This window comes from Hyposmocoma kahamanoa, unplaced genomic scaffold (assembly GCF_003589595.1).
Source record: "Hyposmocoma kahamanoa isolate Upper Pololo Valley unplaced genomic scaffold, ASM358959v1 116, whole genome shotgun sequence".
NCBI lineage: Eukaryota > Metazoa > Arthropoda > Insecta > Lepidoptera > Cosmopterigidae > Hyposmocoma > Hyposmocoma kahamanoa.
In genome coordinates this window covers 5,628,493-5,647,276 of record NW_020653391.1, presented here as the reverse complement: position 1 = coordinate 5,647,276, position 18,784 = coordinate 5,628,493, and the positions used below count along the sequence as shown (strand labels likewise).

Here is an 18,784-nt window from a genome sequence, read left to right as displayed (position 1 = left end):
CATGTGCTATGTATTCTACATCGAATTTGGCTAGAGTATAATATAATGTTATAATTGAAGAGAAAAATATACGTAATGGATGTTTTTAGCAAACTTTAGACTTAACAAAAAACATACAAATATGAAAAATAGTTTGAAGTGGTTTAAATCAAGTCAGATGTGTATTTTATCAAATTTATCGAGTTAGAGTGTATGGTAGTCTGTTTTATACTATCTATACTATATTGTTGTAAAATTATTAGCTGGTTGTGTACCAAACTTGTAAATGTACTTAGTTAAAAAGTAGTTCATATAATTTTATGTAGGTACAGTATTTAATACTTATTGCGTACATACTTGCAGCATGAATTAACTACTCATAATCTATTAATAAAACACTAATTTAACACACTAATTTCTTCTTTTGCTACGATGGCCACATAAAAATGAATCGAAAAAGTCTTTCCAGAATTCCTGGTAATAATTAGAAAACTAATTGGTACTTTGTAATAATTCACAATCTTAGATGTCGTTTGCAACACAAGCCTAAGAGCTCGCAGACCGGATTTCACCTGCGCCCGCGCTGGTTGTGGGACAGCGGCTTCGTAGAATGTAGTATATAAAGTGGTATAATGCGAAAAAGGGCGCCTTCAAATTAGACGCTTGTAGAAGCGCTGCAATGGCGAATCTGTGGCGCATTTTCATACAATATCTTGGCGTCTGCAAAAGTGGAGCGTGTGTGGCGCTGCAGCTGTGCTTCTATATATTGTATGAAAATTAGTAGTGGCGCGGCTGCAGCGCTTCTACAAGTGTTTTTAAGGCGCCGTTAGTAGCTTCACTATGCATTTTACACCCGTGCCATGCGATTTGCGATCATCTCTCGCCGAATTTGCGGTCCGTGCCGCAACCGATGCGGCTACGTACAAACCTGGGGTGTCGGGAGTACCTATTGAAATAAAAGAACTGCCCCGCAGTCACAGCGGGCGCGGGTGAAAACCGCTCCGTGCTTTTTTAGCCTGAGTTTCATCTCAAAGTCAGACACAGTTTGGTTTGCGTGGGAAGCAGTGAAATCTAAGCAATGTTTGATAGGGATGATAGGCTACGAGATCTTCGTATCGCTCCACCTTGATACTGTGGTGAGAAGTTTGCTGAAAATACATCACTTAAAAGCACCTTTACAAACACACACTGTTACTGCATTAAACTATGGACAAAGCACACGCTTGAATGTTGTCTCAGAGTCGATGAGATGGACAATATCGTCTAGATAAATGAATGTGGATCTGCGCACTACATTTGATCAAAAAACGCTTTCCCCGCACGGGAATAATTAAAATCGGTAATCCAATCTAGAGTGCCTATTTCACAGTTTTTCTGATCAATTGTGTCAATTTGGCACTGCTTCAGTACTTCGCGTCAAACGCAAACTGACATCATACGCATACATATTACGTACAATTTTATTTTGACAAGTCACATTCTGCTGAATTGTGACGCTTACATAAGAATAAAATTGAAGATTTGATATCATGGACTTATTGTGATGAAAACTAACATTTAAAATAATTATAACTTTTTATTAAAAAAACCGGATCTCAAAAATTTTCGTAATTACGTCTATTTAAAATAATTATAACATTTTTATTAAAAAAAACCCGATCTCATAAATTTTTGTAATTATTTGATTTACCAAGTTTTATTGAAATCGGTTAACGGAAAGTGGGTTAAATCCAACAAATCGATTTAATCCCATAATTTTTTCAAATTTGAATGCGACTACTACCGAGGTACCCCCTTTCCAACAAAAAAGGAATTATCAAAATCGGTTCACAAAATGTCGGAGTAATGACATAACACAAACAAAAAGATACAGTCGAATTAAGGACCCCTTCCTTTTTTTGAAGTCGGTTAAAAATATTCCGGTAGTCGCGAATGGAATGGTAGTTGATACCCAAAATCAACGGTTCCCAACATTCTTTACTTAACCCTGGCCGTCAAATACAGACGTGGCGCGGCGGTCCCTTATATAAACAACAATATAATATTGTCGCTTCATGCGATAAAATGTTGTTTATTTTTGTATCTCACGTAATCTTATCTCCAGCTATCCGCAAGCCGCTGTTTAAGAATCGCTGCCGTAAATAATATGGTCAATGCTTTTTAATACTGTGTAGAACATGATTCCGACAATGCTTGTTAAAACAATGCATTGTCTATGAATGACATCAACTAATATTAACATTAGTAAGCAAATGCGTTTCTGATAACGGAGAATAACATCCTTATTTTTCTCTGTTTAATACAAACAAAGCTGAAACAATGAATAATTCTGCTATCGAACAATTCGCACCCTTGGTCTAATAAGGCCACATTTTCAAAACGGCAACTTTTCAGAGGATTAGTCGGTAACATGTTTATCCTTAAATAGTAGAGTTATACATATAATATATGTGAAGTGTATTTAACTAGTTTTGTGTATATTAAAAGCCAGAGTCAGCATACATTAGCCTTTATTAGATAAAAGAGAAATGACTTCGCAAGATTCTACTTCTGAGCAGGCAGTCACACGAGGTATATTGCGTCTGCAAAATGTCATACTTCACATTAGTTTTATTCACATGATATCAAGTAACGGGATAAATAAGCTGTGCGCCTGTCTGGTGGTAAGCAAAACACCTTTATGTAATAGTTACAGTGCCACTCAGAGCTTCTGTCGAGCACTGCCATTACGTCTGTCATCCTGAGACATATGGTTAAAAAGTCCCGTGTGCCTGTAAGTTTCCAGTCCGCTGTCGGCAAATTCGAACTTCCTGCGCACCCGCAAAGATGCCAGTATGACATTTTTTTTTAAATTGCATTTTGTTTAGGTTGGGTGTCACAGCCACGGACTAACATATGGTATTTTGATACCTGCCCCCGTAGCATGGCTATGCATGATAGTCGCGACACGCGCGATAAAATTGAAATAAGCGCGCGCTATTGGCTATCTAAATTAGATCTGATTAAGGCAGCCAATAGCGCGCGCTTAATCCATGCGTAGCCATGTTACGGGGGCTGTTAAGAAATTTTGGACGCAAATAGAGTGGTGGCACTTGTGACAACCCTTGACATTCAGTGTTTGTATTGTCAGCCGATGAAATAGCCGAATCATCTTGGATTTTGAATTTCGATTCGATTTCGGTTGCGCAGCGACCTCGTGCATCTAACTATCATGGCAAAGTACGCTCTGTTATTTAGCATTTACGTTTTAACTTAAATGAGCGCTGCTTGTCTTTGGTCTACGCGGCGACCGCGCGGTTGTATTATTCAGAGGAATTTAAATGTTGTTGCATAGTAAATAAAATTCAGATTCGCCATTAATGTACGTGAAAGCGTGGTAACTAAAACTTTCGCGTCGTGTACAAGCACATGGGACTTGTCAACTTATGTCTAACGGTACTCACCCATCTGATCTTTGTGATTTAAAACTCTGAGTGTCATTGCAACTGTTGTCGATAGGCGTGTCGCTTACCACCAGATGCACGACGTGTTTGTCCCGTCACTTTGTTTTATAAAAAAGAAGATTGTTTGAGTGTGTTGTTGCTACGTGTACAAATATTACCGTGGACGACTGTAACGAAACCTAAGATATAATTTATATAACTGCGGAATGGAATGGAAGCGAGGTTTTGTAACTATAGCATAATGTAGTTTATGTCAATTGGACGTAGTTAAACAAAAAGGATCCAATGCACATCCAGTCACTTTCGAGATATGGCAGTGTGAAGTTTAAAAGTGTTTCTCACTCTTCTTTCATTTTCAAAACTTATAATGTAACTCCAGAGATATTTATTTATGTTTATATGTTGGATTTTTTTGCTGATTTAAGAAGTTTTTTTTGATAATTTTATGGATTGGATCCTTTTTGTTTAACTACGTCCAATTGTGTAAAACGCTTATTACACTAACCGATTTCAAGGGACCCTAACTCTAACTAAGGCCGATGTTGTAACCGCTTGTTGACGCAGATCTGCATCTCCGTACGTGATCTGACTGATCCGTCACCGCACCCGTGACCCGTCGTCCCGCACTCCGCTGCATGATACGGGGGAGTGTGACAATCGCCATACCTTAACGTATATATTTTTACGTTATATTTGTTCGTCGCCATATATTTGATATAAAGTTCATTGTGCTATGTGCAATTTCGTTATAGAAATTTGCTACCATTCGCCTCAGCGACAATGTAAATTAAAGCTAAATTGTCATATTTCACTTATCGAAGTGGTTTTTGTAACATTTGGTAACTGTATTCATGAGATAAAATTGGTTATATAGGTATCCGTGGTGGTAGGAACTATATATTATTGTAAAGTTTTATATAACCTATAGCTATTTTTATGTTTAAAGTACATTAACGCTTTTTTTACAGCGTACCTACCATTTTTATTATTGTAATAACTGTGATAATAACCTCAAACCTTACAAATTATGTTGTATTTATGTTTTAATAACTTATGATGACTCAAGTTATTGCTTAAATACAAAACATTTGTGTGAAATCCAATATTTTGACATCATGGTTTATAAATAATTGAAAATTATTAAATTGAAGACAATGATGTTTTATATTGAATAATATTTGAAAATTAAACTATTTTTGCGGATCTTAATCGAGTATATTTGTTTTTTTAAACAAACCGACATTTCTAGCACTTTATTTGTCCCATGGACGACAGCCAGCCGTGACATGACAGTCAATGTGTAGCAATGCGAAATCAAAATGAACTAATTGACATTGGCGGCGCTTGCCATTATTTTTATATTATTTTTACAAAACTGACACTGGCAGTGACCGCCATTAAAGAAAAATAGTATTCTAAGAACTCGATAAAAAATATTGATACAATATGATAATGTTGTAATTAATTACTTTATAGTTTGATGTTGAAGTGATCCTTCAAAACCTACTGCTTCTTGTCGTTTTATCTACACAAAATCCTGCGTGTAGGAGGTAAATACATCGAGCCAGCAATGTTACACGACTTCCCCGCAGTGTCTGCAAACAGACCTTCTATTGAAAGAAAGAAAGAAAAATAGTTTATTTGGTAACCATAATACAAATAGAACGTAAAAACAAAATTGGTCCATAATACAATAAATAGATTGAACCGCATTGTAATTGGATATCATTACTTAATTCCAAACTTAAACCAGACAATTTTACTCACTGTACACACTCAGTGAATAAATAAAATTTTATTCATTACCAGACTTTAAATTAAGTAATTGAATATAATTTTTGGACTTTAATTAAACTGATCAGAGTTTCACAAGCGTTAAATGTTACAGTCGTACAGCCTCGGGCTCTTCCGGTCGGACTACCTGATGCAGCTGAGAGATCAGAACAGGATAAAACAAGTGGAGTTCAATACGATAGCGTCAAGTTTCGGCGGCATCACTTCCTTCCTGCCCACAATGAATCGGTACACCGACATGTTTTATGTGTGACACTTTGTGAATGCTTGGGTTTACAACTAGCTTTTGTCTTCTTTCGCGTCCGCGTTAATAACAGTAGGACACCTATGTGCTAGGTATAAAGCGTTGGCATTAGTTGCAATTACAAATTAAAAGCAATTTATATATTTTTTTTAATTGCACTTTGGTGTACTTAAAGGATACACCAAACAACATGTAATTTCGTCATCACAATAATACTTATCATTACTAACGTAATCGAAATTTTTAGCGGAATTGAGGTACGTCGACACCCTGTAAGCGATTTTTTTAATATCCTATTTAGTTTCAGTTTTATTGTTAAGCGAAATCAGCGTAATTGACAATTTTCAAAGAAAAAACTATACTAAACTGCAAATGCGTTTGTTATGACATGGAGGGAAGAATAGTAAATAATCCGTTGATATTTATGTACGTCCATAGAATTTTCTAGACTTCCAAAGTCCTTCTTTCGATTCGTCTAGGGTAAAACCGGGATAGATTTAACTGCCACCGTGACCGAACGGTTACGATGCTGAACTGCCACGCAGAGGTCACGGGTTCGATTCCCGGGCCGAGATAAATATTTGTATAGCCTACATTTACTTCTCTCGTGAGTTTGGGTGTAATTTGTGGTTATCTATTAGTGTATCCATGGCACCCGCGATACAGGGTTTCCCTAGAGCGGGACTATAAGTGTGTGCGTTATTATTATCGATGCCGCAGTGGGATAGGTGCCTCGATTTCAAAAAATCTAACTTCCCAAAATCGCAAACAAAGAATAATTAGTTTAAATAAGGAGTATAGACATCACTCATCAAAGCCCCTGTAGGGCTTCGTGTGGAATAGACGCGTTTAGCTGCATGCGGATACTTCCGCGACGAACACGACAAACTGTTCAAAATTTCAGACACTCTACTCTTGACAGTCGCATAACTTTCTAAGTTATAATAAATTCCGTTTTATTTTTGTTATGACAGTGCACTGGTTCTTTAACTTTACACCTAGGTGTCAATAATAGCTCTTTTGTAGCCTCGTTTTTTCGCGGTATCGATGCCCGTAGGGGCAAAGGACAAGACAAGATAGTTAGGAAAAGAAAATCAAAAATACATTATTTTAGTGAAGAAGCCAAGTAAGTGAAGTAAATTTACAAGTAAGTAAAAGTGCCAATTTGACAAATTATTCACAGTTCAAACAGCGAACGTTTTTGTATAGAATGTTTTGATAGCTACAAAAATACGAAGTGAAGTATGTAGTATGTTTGAATGCTATTAAAGATGTAATATGTATGTACAATATATTAAATATGAATGAATAAAACATTTTATTGTGAATTTTACTAATTTTATTCTAAAGGGCATCTATCCTTCTTAGTATTTTCATCGTGTGGCGTATATCCATATAATAAATAGGTTTGTATAGGAAATAGGTTTGCAAAAAGTCAATTTCTTAAAAAATCAGTAAATGTTAGATCAATAAAACCAAGTCTAGTTCTCTAATATTTTTTTAATTAGGAGGCTGTTTCTAAAAGTGGGGCACCTATCCTGGTCTTACCCTATCGAATCGTTATAAAATTAAAGTCGAAAATCTCAAAGTATAGTTTTGGAATAGTCCATTAAAAACCCTTCGCCTCTTGTATAGTATCTGTGTCACAAATACACGAAATACGTCGGCGATTTAAAATTAAAACAGTATTTTAAACCCAAGTATGTATTAAAGTGTCTAGCATTAAAGCAGTTGTTCAGTCAACATCTCTCATGTGACTGCTGTTCTTCCAATGCACGCTCTCCATCCACCTCTGTCGCACAACCACGCTTTATATAAAGTTTGTTTCTTTCTTTTATTTGCTGTTGTGCCGTGTGATTTTGTTTAAAGACGCTATACACGTTACGATTTTACCCAATCCGATCCTTAAATCAGATAAAATTATATGCATAAAGTTTATGTCGTTTGTTCGATTAGGAAGACGCCACAGACGTGTATACAGACGCGGAATCGGCTCTAGCCAATCAAAAAAGCTTTTCACCTGTGTCGAGTCGCGTTTTCCGTCGTAGACAACGTCCTTTTCGCTATTATTGCATGGACGTAAATGTTTTTCTGACCGGCTCAAGCCGCTTTGGCGTTGATAAGTGTGGTGACTTCCATACTCTACGCATTGTCCAATTTTATCTGATTAAAAGGCTAAGATTGGAATACGATGGTGTCTTGTGCTTTTCTTGGCATGTGGTTGCAACCGGCTTATATAATGTAGTACATAGGATGAAAATGTCAGTGTCGTCCATTTGTCAAATCAATTTGTTTCATTCCCTGTGCATGAATATTTCACACAGATAAAGTCATTTTGTTCATATTCCTAGTCGATTTAGGATATAACAAATTTTGACGGAGCTTCAAGTTGTACATTAATGTAAAAAGAAACATTAAAATAATCAAAAATTGGACGGGGTTTTACACTGCCGGGCCCAGTCGAAAGAATGAGTAGAAAATATTTCTTCGACCATGTGCTTTATTTCATTACTGTATCTCGGATGGCATGTAAGATGGTGATTTCACTTTTTTTTAATGCGTTTTCACGGATATGGCACCAAGCCTAACAGTTACTGTAAAATTATCATAATTATACACAATCAGCGATAGTGTTTGAAACGTATAATTCATAACAGTCGAACCCTACAGCTAAATATAATCCGCTCGGCTATAACTTTATAAATATAAGCACTGCCGTGTTCCTTAGATAATATAAAATAGCCCCCCCAAAAAGGCAGTTAAAAAGTTGCTATCCTTTTCATTTCGAAAAAATTTAAGAGGGCGACACTATTTTCAGATTTTTTTAGCTTTATTTCTAGTCCTCTAGCCATATCTTTGTAACCGTTTTTTATATTGAAAGTGAGACGTTGTGCGGTTGAGAAAAAACAAAGTTTTTGCACTAAAATAGAACTTTAGAAATGTAGTCAAACTAAGGCTCATTTTACCCACTCTACCTACCAACCATTAAAGCATAATGACAACAAAACAATTATAATTTCTAAGATAGGACCCTATGAATTGTCATGGGAATACGAAGTTACAAATAATTAAAAATTGTGTAACGTTTCATTTTTTTTGTATTTATTATTTAATTACAATCAGAAAAAGTATTTCTTTCCGTTTTCAAATTTTGTTTTAGACAAATAGTTTTGTGCGCTTTTATTTAATGTTATGTTTATTAACGAGATTATTTTACCAAAGCTAACAAATGCATTTATGTTGAGTGAATCTAAGTTGAAAATATGTACATTCTATGTAGAGTTGTTCTTTTTAAATTATATATTTTTTAAATTATAACTTTCTATTCAGAAAAGGATGGCAACATTTTAAAATCAATAGAGATGTAAACATTAGGCTGATGTAATTCCACCTACGAGTGGGACGGTCATTAATTGTCACATAAAATGAACAGAAATATTTCAATTACGTTATATGCAAATACTATTCAATAATATATTTAAACGTGGCGTCAAATCGTCTAATTTTGCGTTTGTGCTATTATAATGTTAAATTCATTTTGAACAAACTACCTGTACCATATAAGGACACCGACAGTTTTCACTAACGACGACGTAAAATGTTTATATATACACTGTTACTTCGTCATGTGACCTCTAGAGGGCTGTACAATTTGCCAAACAACATACACAATGTTACTTCGTCATGTGACCTTTAAGGGGCTGTACAATTTGCCATACAACACTGAAAATATTGTACGCGATCGCTAACGACAAACTGTCTGTGTAAAGTCATGGTAGCGGCACAGAATGGACATGAAATGCTAGACAAATCGACACTGATATTAACAAAAAAATCGAAGCGTGTTTTGCTCTGAAATTTAGTTTGGACGCATAGGACTTTCTTTTTGGTAGTTTTAAGTATTATTTTTTTAGTTTTAGTTTTTTATATCCATTTTAATTTGCGTGCATGTATTATTTGAAGAAAGCTTTTTAGTTCACTTGAGAGATGTTACCTGTTCCACACCTGCACTGTCGGTTAAAAATTGAATTTTGAAAATTAAAAAAATCGTTATTAAAAGCTTGTGAAAGTTTGTACCTGTCCAAACACTGCCGGGTATGGTATAGTGTACACATCTTTCAAAATTTTGTTGCTTACCCTCATCCATAGAGTTAAAAAAATACACATAGAATGTGCAGTACATTTTTGTTTTCTTTAATAAATCGGTGCATAAATAAATTACTACGGCATCCAGTTCCTAGACACTGTATGTGCACTATTAGGAATTAAAACATCACTATATTAGAGGCAGCAACAGTCCACTCATTCACTTGTAAATTGCCAAGGATATAAATCAGTCATATGTCAATGGTCACTGTGGGACTTGCTAAGGTAAACACAATCAATTAGTCTTTCTTTTGACGAAATGTCAGTTAAATTAAAGCTGTTGTCTTTCAATCACGTTTTTACTTTATATAAAATTCTCCGTATAACTGGCTCAATACATTTTTGAGACCATATTTTATATTCATATTACCAACAGTAGAAGATATTTGTCAAACAGTATTAAAAATTTAAAATAATGTAACAGTATGGAACAGGGCGAAGTAGGTACGACCAAATGAATACGACGATTACGAGGGGTGCGTGCTTTAATGAACGTTATGGTGTACAGTACAGATAACTTTATACTGGAACTGAAGTAACGCCGCGTTTGCGTCGAGTCCCAGTCGGTGGAAGCAATAGGCGTTAAGGCAGGTGTAGTTTCGCTCAATTAAAGCCGTATTACAGTCCCAAATGTAGTCCTAACGAGTGGAATCTACCTGGAAGCTCTAATAGTACGCAATCGAGAGTACCTAAGGATTGGATACAAATACAAAACTCCAATGTGAGATATACTTTTCCGTGTAACAAAACGATCGCGCGTTTTATTTCGATCTCAAACCCATCTAGAGGCGACGCGAGGGTACTAAATTGTTTTGTGTTGAAATATTTGTTAGGTTGTGGTGTTACAATCTCCCCCTCAGGTTCTTAAGGCGTCTCGACGAAGAAACTGGAAGGTTTAATAGTCTACTTCTTTGGGCCTACCTCGGCCACGTCGAACGGGTCCTGCGTCAGTAGGCTAACTAGGTTGTGGCTAGAGTTCTTGCATGGTCGACATCTTTTACGCAACGGTTGTACAGGCTGAGGTACCTGATCGTTATCGCTTCGGAAAGGCGTTAAAGCAGAAGCATGGTAAGTTCCAATAACAACGTTGGACTGTTTGACATTTGCTACTTTATATGAAACTGGGCCATGCTCCTCCTCGATGAGATAGGGTCCGTCTCTAGGATGAGCGAATTTAGTACTCTGTCCTTTTGTTTCACTACACAACCACACCTATTGAAGGTGTAGTTGAACCAATATAAGTTGCCCTGGATTATAAGTTGCACTTTTTCTTCGTTGTATGTCAACATACTCTTACAACATGCTCTCGCGTTTTTCTTCTTTTATATCCTGAACATCTTTTGCCTTTTGTAAGTTTCGGCAATTCGCAGAAGTTTGGTGATCACACCGAAATCATTCCGGAATAAAATTGACAGATATGGCTATCTCCCCGAAATCGTGTCGATTATCGTCAGGTGTTCTGATCTCTACCGAAGGTGAGATATGCAGTGCTGAAGTGCGTTGATGACGAAACAGCTGTACTCATCGCGAATCTTATACTGGGCAATCTTTCAGGCCAGTAGCAATGATTGTCTGATTGAACCAGAATTGCGAATTATACCTTAAGATCTCTGTTACGTCTTTCAATCGGATTCGTCTCTGGATGATATACTGGAATGAAAGAATGTTTGATTCCAAAACATAAGCACATTTTCTGCATGACAGCACTCACGAATTGTGAACCATTGTCACTGGTCATTCGTCTAGACGCACCATATCGAAGACAAATCTCATTGATGAGTATGTCTTCGCATCTACGTCGGCCTAGAGTTTAGGCTATTGCGTTAGCCAATTTCGCTAACTCAAACGGCTCAACCCAGCGCTTAGCGTAGTCCTGTATGATTAAAATCCAGGTCTTTCTATCAGCTGATAGAAGGATTGTTGCTGTGGTAAATCGGTGTTTTAATTCGTCATAAGTTTGCTGCTGTTCACATGTCCAGACCCAATTTGCACCTTTCTTTCTTAGTCCAGTAAGCGGTTCGGCGATTAAGAAAAAAATTTCGATGAAACGACGATACCGGGAGAATATTTGCAGAAATGACACCAAATGTCGTAAGGCAGCTTTGGGATGGTTCTGCTACATACCAACTGGCCACTTGGGAATTCAATTGACAACCGTGCCAAGAAACTTATAGGTGACTCGGAATTAGTGGAGGCGAAGCTGCAGAGCTTTGAACACCGCCGTAAAGTTGCCTGCTTATGGGTATTTTACAGGGTATCACGGAGAGTGCGCAATGGAATTACACGATTTAATTCCGCCTTTCCATCACCGGCGGACTAGGCGTAGGTTTGGGTTCTACCCCAATGTTGTGGATATTCCAAAGATTCGCACGATGCGTTACGCTTCCACATTTATATGGCGAACGGCTATGGAGTGGAATTCCCTGCCTGCAGACTTTATAGCTTGGGGCTTTCAAGGCGAGAGTGAATAGGCATTATTTAGGTGTGCATGCTGTATCGTCGATCTTATCGTCACTTTCCATCAGGTGAGGTGGAGGTCAAATGCGCACTTACATTTTATAAAAAACAAGCTCGGTGTCGGTACATTTCTTGTGATGTCTTTCCGGAGTCAATCTTTACTCCTTTGGGAGTGATATAGTGGCCTAAGTATTTAATAGTAGAGCAACAGAATTTTTATTTTTTCAGGTTCACAACAAGGTAAACTCTTATATTTGAAAGACTTAAGCTAAGTCCGAAAGGTAATCTTCAAAGGAGGATGAAAACACGATCAGCGTCGAGGTAAAAATGATCTGAAAGGTTGCGGGAGCATTTCGTACACCAAATGACATTCTATTGTAAACGTATATACCGAGCGGTGTAATAAATCCTGTCATTGGTTTGACATTCTCATTCACTTCAATTTGCCAATATCCAGCCTTTAAATATCAACTAGTCATAAACGGAGTTGACTTGGCCTCGTGAAGTAAATCATCCATCCTGGTTATACGTATCTGGTGATCGAGTTAAGTTGGCGATAATCTATGCAGTCTCTGATGTCGCCGTTGTGTTTTAGTACGAGGACAACCGGTGCCGCCCATGGCGTAGGACGTGATTCTGTTATATTGTCCTGGGGCATCTAGTATATTTCTTTACGTAACATTTCTTTGCGCGGCGGAGATAGTCGGTAAGGAGGAACCGCTATGGGTCCTTTTCAAGCAGTGTCTATTTTGTGTACAACGTCCTTTGCCCGACGACCATTGGATACGAAATACATCTTCGTGGTTTTGGAGCAAATGTATGAATTTCCGCTGTTGGTTAGGCTCAAGAACTTCTTTGAAGCTTAAGTCAATGTTTATAGCATCTATACCGATGTCAGATCTGTCCGGAAACAGTGCTTGTGAATGTGGAGACCAGTCGATTCTCTTGCCAGTGGACGTTTATTTGTGGATCTCTATATGTGTAGTCCATTCATGGAGAATAGCCGTCGAAAAGTGTCCTCGTACGTTTTGGAGTACTATGCTTTATGACTTACTATTGCTTTGTAACTTTATAGTTAGTGCTGTAGTTTTCAGTGTGGCTCGGTTGGATGTAGTAAGTGTCTACGGTTGACTACTAGTAACTGTCCCTTTAAGATCATCGGAACCGTTACCATACTTGGAACTGAAACTGGAACAAAAGCATCTTCTGATTTTTTGCCTCCTAAGATTACGTATCTGGACAGCTTTTGAATTTTGCTAAGTCTTCCGTAAATAATTCGTAAGTGGTGTAGTCATCAATGAATTGCCAAGTGAATTGTGGTATGTTTATTATCATGCCGGCTTCTTGCAGAAATCCTACACCCAATAGCGTCGGCGATATTGCTATAATTCGTTTACATAGGATGACATCAGCTCGTACTACCAGCACAGCTTGCCTTTCTCTTAACGCCATCAGCCAAAGTTATTTCTACATGCTCTTCCTGGTAAGTGTATCCCTGCTCTTGGAGACGACGATTTAGGCGATATGAAGCCACACTCGCCTTGACACAGGTGTCAATGTGAGCGTAGCCATTAATGCCACAGACTTAGCACCAGTTTTTATATTAAATGAACAGAAGCCAACATCATCATGCGTCACGGGTGCACGGGTTTTTCCAGCACAGTTGGGACAGTTTGTTTGGACAATGCCCGGAGTTCCACATCCATAGCAAGAAACTTTAAGCTGCGATGAAGAAGGAGCTTGAGTTGGCCTCGCCGACGGTTGCTGTGTGTTTATAGCCTTCTTTTTTTCCTACAAACATCCTCCGAATGTCCAAGATTTTTGCTATTAAAGCTTCTTATTTTACCCATTTATTGGATACCGCGTGTTGAGAAATATTTGAAAGTTTATCTCAGAAATTTTGAAGCTTTTCTGTAGTACCGGTTCAACTCCACGAGCAGTCTCTACTAACTGGTCAAAAGAGTCTACCGTGTTTCGAGGTATTTTTTCACGTATATCTATCTAGTCGAAGTAATTCGTATATCATATTCAGTTGTTGGGTTTCAGGGTCATGCGGTGCTGGGACCATAGTGAAGAGCATTCTTTTCTTCGAAACGAAATCGTCAGTTGTTTCAGTGGCTCTCTTGGTCCATACCACTGATATCACGATACAGGAGGTAAGCTGGCTTTGAAGATGCAAAGTTCTTTCAAAGTTGGTATTTGAACTCCGTAAATGTAGTGATTGTGCTTTTTACACCTTGCCATCATTCTGCTGCTACATTATATGTATAAGAGCAATGGCATGCCATAATCACCTCAGGATCACATAATTCTTCCAGGTTCTTGTAAATTTCTAAAGTAGATAGGAAAGATTCCGCAGACTTCTGTTCAATGGTCGTAGTTCGTTCCGCTTTATTCACGTAGAATTGGGGCTGAGTTGACTTTTTACCGCTTTGGTCGCCAGTGTAACAGTATGGAGCGGGGCGAAGTAGGTACGACTAAATGAGTATGACGATTACAAGGGGTACGTGCTTTATTGAGCGTTATGGTGTACAGTACAGATAACGTTATACTGGAACTGAAGTAACGCCGCTTTTGCCTAGAATCCCAGCCGGTGATAGCAATAAACGTTAACGCAGGTGTCGTTTCTCTCAATTATAGCCATATTACAGACCCAAATGTAGTCCCAACCCAGTGGAAGCTACCTGGAAACTCAATAGTGTACAATCAAAAGTACCTGAGGATTCGATACAAATCCAAAACTCCAATGTGAGATATACTTTTCCGTGTAACAATACGAAAACGCGTTGTATTTCGACTCAGCGTCATCTAGCGACGACGCGAGGGTACTAAATTGTTGTGTTGAAATATTTGTTAAGTTGTGGTGTTACAGATAGTCGTGATATGGGAACAGTCTAGACACGACAATCGTCCCAACGATAAATAAAACGTTACGACATAATGGGCGTGTTCCCATTATGTCGTAACGTTAAGAGCTACTGGCAGTTCTCAACATGAGCGCAAGGGCATTGCAAAAACATAAGCTGTTGAATAAAATAAATTATTAAGAAATGAGACACACAACATCTTATTGAATAATAAATTGAAAATATAAAATTAGTAAGTTGGAAATTAAATTTCAATTTTACAAAAAAGGACAGTGATGCCATGAAACCAGAATAAAAACATTACTGTTGGTTTAGTAGATATTTCGTACTGTTTATTTATGTGACGTATAAGTTTTATAAGTACGATATTTCCAATACTGAAAACGTCACTTTCGAGTTTCGAAAATGCCAACAAATTGCCGAGACTCGACATTTTCGCAACCCTGTTAGGTATGACAGTTATTAGAAAGTCTATTTATTTGCCAGTCTACAGAATTTCTCAGAAATTTTTCTTTTGAACCATAGAAGCGAGCGGCATTTAAAATCATTTTACGAAAAGAATTAAAGTCAGGCTTGTGGCATGGATGGAATTATCTTTTATTTTTTTTGATACCAACTGACGAAACCAGAGATGAGCGAGTTAAGATGAGAGAGTGGGTTAAACCTCAATCATCCCGCCCGGGTTTTAACCTATTTTTGACCTAAATCTTGGGCAGAAAAGGCGAATACGGGATTTAGTATAATTCCATACCTATTACAAATTTCAATATAAAATAGTTATTTGTCATGCAAGGCTGCAAAGTTGTTGTGTGATGCTTGTGTTGAAATCTTAGCAAGCGAAGGATTCTAAGATTGAACCACGAGCGAAGCGAATGGTACCTAAATAGAATTCTGAGCGTAGCGAAGGTTTTAAGACACGAGACGCAAAACAACTTTGTTGCCGAGGGAAACGCACAACTTTTCACCTCACTATAGCGAGAAAAATGGTAAATGAAAGAAACGCAGTTGAACTTATAACAAATCAATTTTATTTAACAAAATTAGTTACGTTGTCAATTTAATGTCAACAATAATAAGAATAAAATATACCAACGGATTTATATTACATAAATAATGTACGACAAATCGCATAGTTGAACGTGTCATTATGTTTTTTTTCATCGAAAGAAAAAGTTAGGTGCACCACAGTCCATTGTCAACTTCGAATTCCAAAAACGATTTTGCGCGCAGTTTTCTAATGATAAAGAAAGCCTTTCCGAGCTAGTTGGGTGAAAAATATTTTTTGTACGAAAAAGAGGCAACTCCACACGATACCCGTCATGCAATTCTGTGAATTCTCACTACTAAGAAGTAAATTTAATTTATTATGAATTGACGTGCTAACTAGAGCTAACTTTTTTAAGTATCGATGTATTTCAATGCGATTTTCAAGCGAATCGATTCAATAGAAAAGAAGTAAATAATTATATTGACTACATGAACAAAACTCGATATCATTACATTGACTACATGAACAAAACTCGATTTACAACAAACATTTAGTTGTAAATAGCTTTTGCCGTCGATTTCGGGCGTTAATGGTTTTCACCCGATTTATCCCCGGCGTTAACAAAGCGCCGGGTAAAACCCCGGGCGCTTGCCCATCTCCAGACGGGACGAACAAATCGTGGGCCTGGTGGTAAGCGACATGCCTGTCCATTACAGTTACAGTGCCACACATTGCTTTAAATCACAAAGATCTGAGGGGCACTGCCACTGGGCCTGTCACCTTGAAACATAATTCTTGTGCCTGTTATTTCATCAACACCCTTACCCTTCAAAACCGAAACAGTAATGCTTACATTACTGTTTGGCGGCACAAGTAGGTGAGGTGGCAGTACTTCTCTAGACGAACTCTTTCACAAGGGGCTCTATTGCTGCTAAAATCTCATTCCGTCTCTCCGAAATCAATGAAAATTCCATAACAGTATTGCTAGTTAATTGACAACAGATTAGTTTGTTCTGTTGTGATTTAGTATTTCATAGCATATGCAAAGTATTCAGCCGCCGTAACGTGGCTACGCATGATTGGCTGTCTTAATCAGATCTAATCTAGATAGCCAATAGGGCGCGCTTATTTCAATTTTATCGCGCTAGTCGCGACTTTCATGCGTAGGCATGCTACAGGGGCAGAAGTTTTTACTATATCTCGTCCAAAATTGCATTCGCTTTAAAGTTTTTAATATAATTGTCAATGTTTGTAATACTCAAATGTTCTCAATTGTGTCTACTCTTAGAATAATAACGCATAGAAACCTAGTCCGCACACGCTAAGTGAGGCAAATTGAAGCGCTCCCAATGGGCCTACACGAGCGGGCGGGCCGTTAGCGCTCAAGGTCAACTTGCACCGCGAACAAATCATGAATTTTAGCTAAAAATGACGAAATGTGCAGTAAATGAGTGTAAAAATATGTCAGACAAACATAAAATAGATACTAACATCACATTCCACAAGGAAGTAACGCGTTTCAACTTGTATTTTTATATAAATATTCACTAAAACCGAAAATGAACCTACTACTAAAACTAGCCTACATGAATTTGATTTTTGCCTCACTTGTGACAGTTCGTTTGATATGATACTATCATTCTATGCGTTATTATTCTAAGTGTCTACTTATAAAAAGTGTCTGCCTACTTGATTTCATTGTATTACATAACCACTTTATAAAATCTTCACGGTCCAATTGTTTATTGAATTAATGAACCGTAAATTTTATTTTATATAACAGTTACATAATTATAAGAACTAAACGACAATTTTAACTGTCACAAAAACCGATCTTAAAGAAACAATAATAGAGTAGTAAAGTAGAAATATTATATTATTTTGTAAAATTCTCCGTAACCTTGGATGACTGTAAGAAAATAGAATAGAATTTATTACAACGCCACAACACATAGATATAAAAAAATATACTGATAACACAGACAAGCAAAATAAAATAAAAAGAATAAACAAAATAAGATACAATAAAACAAAAAAAAACAACATAAAATAAGACAAAAAGCAAAAAAAAAACAAAATATAATGATTACAAATTTTCTGTCATTTGTGCGGTTATGGCGTACGCAAAAGGACTTCATTCAGCATAAAGCTACATGATAATAGACTGTGGCCCTGGTTTTCAGTAAGCCTGGATCACATACAGACATATTTTAAACCAATTAAAAAAAAAACCTACCAAGTACGGACTGATTCTTATATAACTCGAAACTAAAATTATGCTATGGACAGACGTACACATGTTTGGATATTTGTACAGTGTGTTGATTTACATTTTCGCTATATTTAAGAAATTAATAATAGAAATAATATCGAGTTCTTAGGTTTTCGCGATTTCTTATGTGTAACATAGGAAATGAAATTCCGGATTTAAATCAACCGTGACCATGGGACCTGTAAAGGACCCGAAAAGTCGGTTTGTTTGCAAAAACAAATATGTGTATATACGCGATTTAAATCCGGAATAATAGTTTCTTGCTACCTTACCTGTTTCTGCCGCCAAGCAGTAATGTCAACATTACTGCGTTCCGGTTTTGAAGAGTTCAGGTGTTGATTAAATTACAGGCATATGGGACCTGTCTACTAATATGTCTCAGGGTTACGTAATAGGAGTGACCCTCAGATCTTTGCGATTTTAAGCTCTAAGTGGCGCTGCAACTGTTGCGAACAGGCGTGTCGCAGTCCACCAGGCGCACGACTTGTACGTCCCGTCACTTGGTAACATTAAAAAAAATTAAAGATCTGACATTCGAAATTAACGTAGGTACCTAATAGATATTTAATGACAAACACATATTGAAGTACCTAT

The 18,784-nt window shown here is 37.2% G+C and overlaps 1 protein-coding gene across 3 annotated transcripts in view; it reads left to right on the top strand.

Annotated features, from left to right (window-relative positions):
- LOC113239765 (glutathione synthetase-like) overlaps positions 1-18,784 on the top strand; it is a 53,249-nt gene that overhangs the window by 17,618 nt on the left and 16,847 nt on the right. For 2 of the 3 annotated variants that reach the window (XM_026476875.1, XM_026476876.1), the window contains one exon: positions 5,311-5,444. The exons of the other annotated variant lie outside the window; for it this stretch is intronic. In XM_026476875.1, the coding sequence (XP_026332660.1) occupies positions 5,311-5,444 (134 nt within the window). The remainder of the gene's footprint in view (positions 1-5,310; positions 5,445-18,784) is intronic. 3 annotated transcript variants of the gene reach the window in all.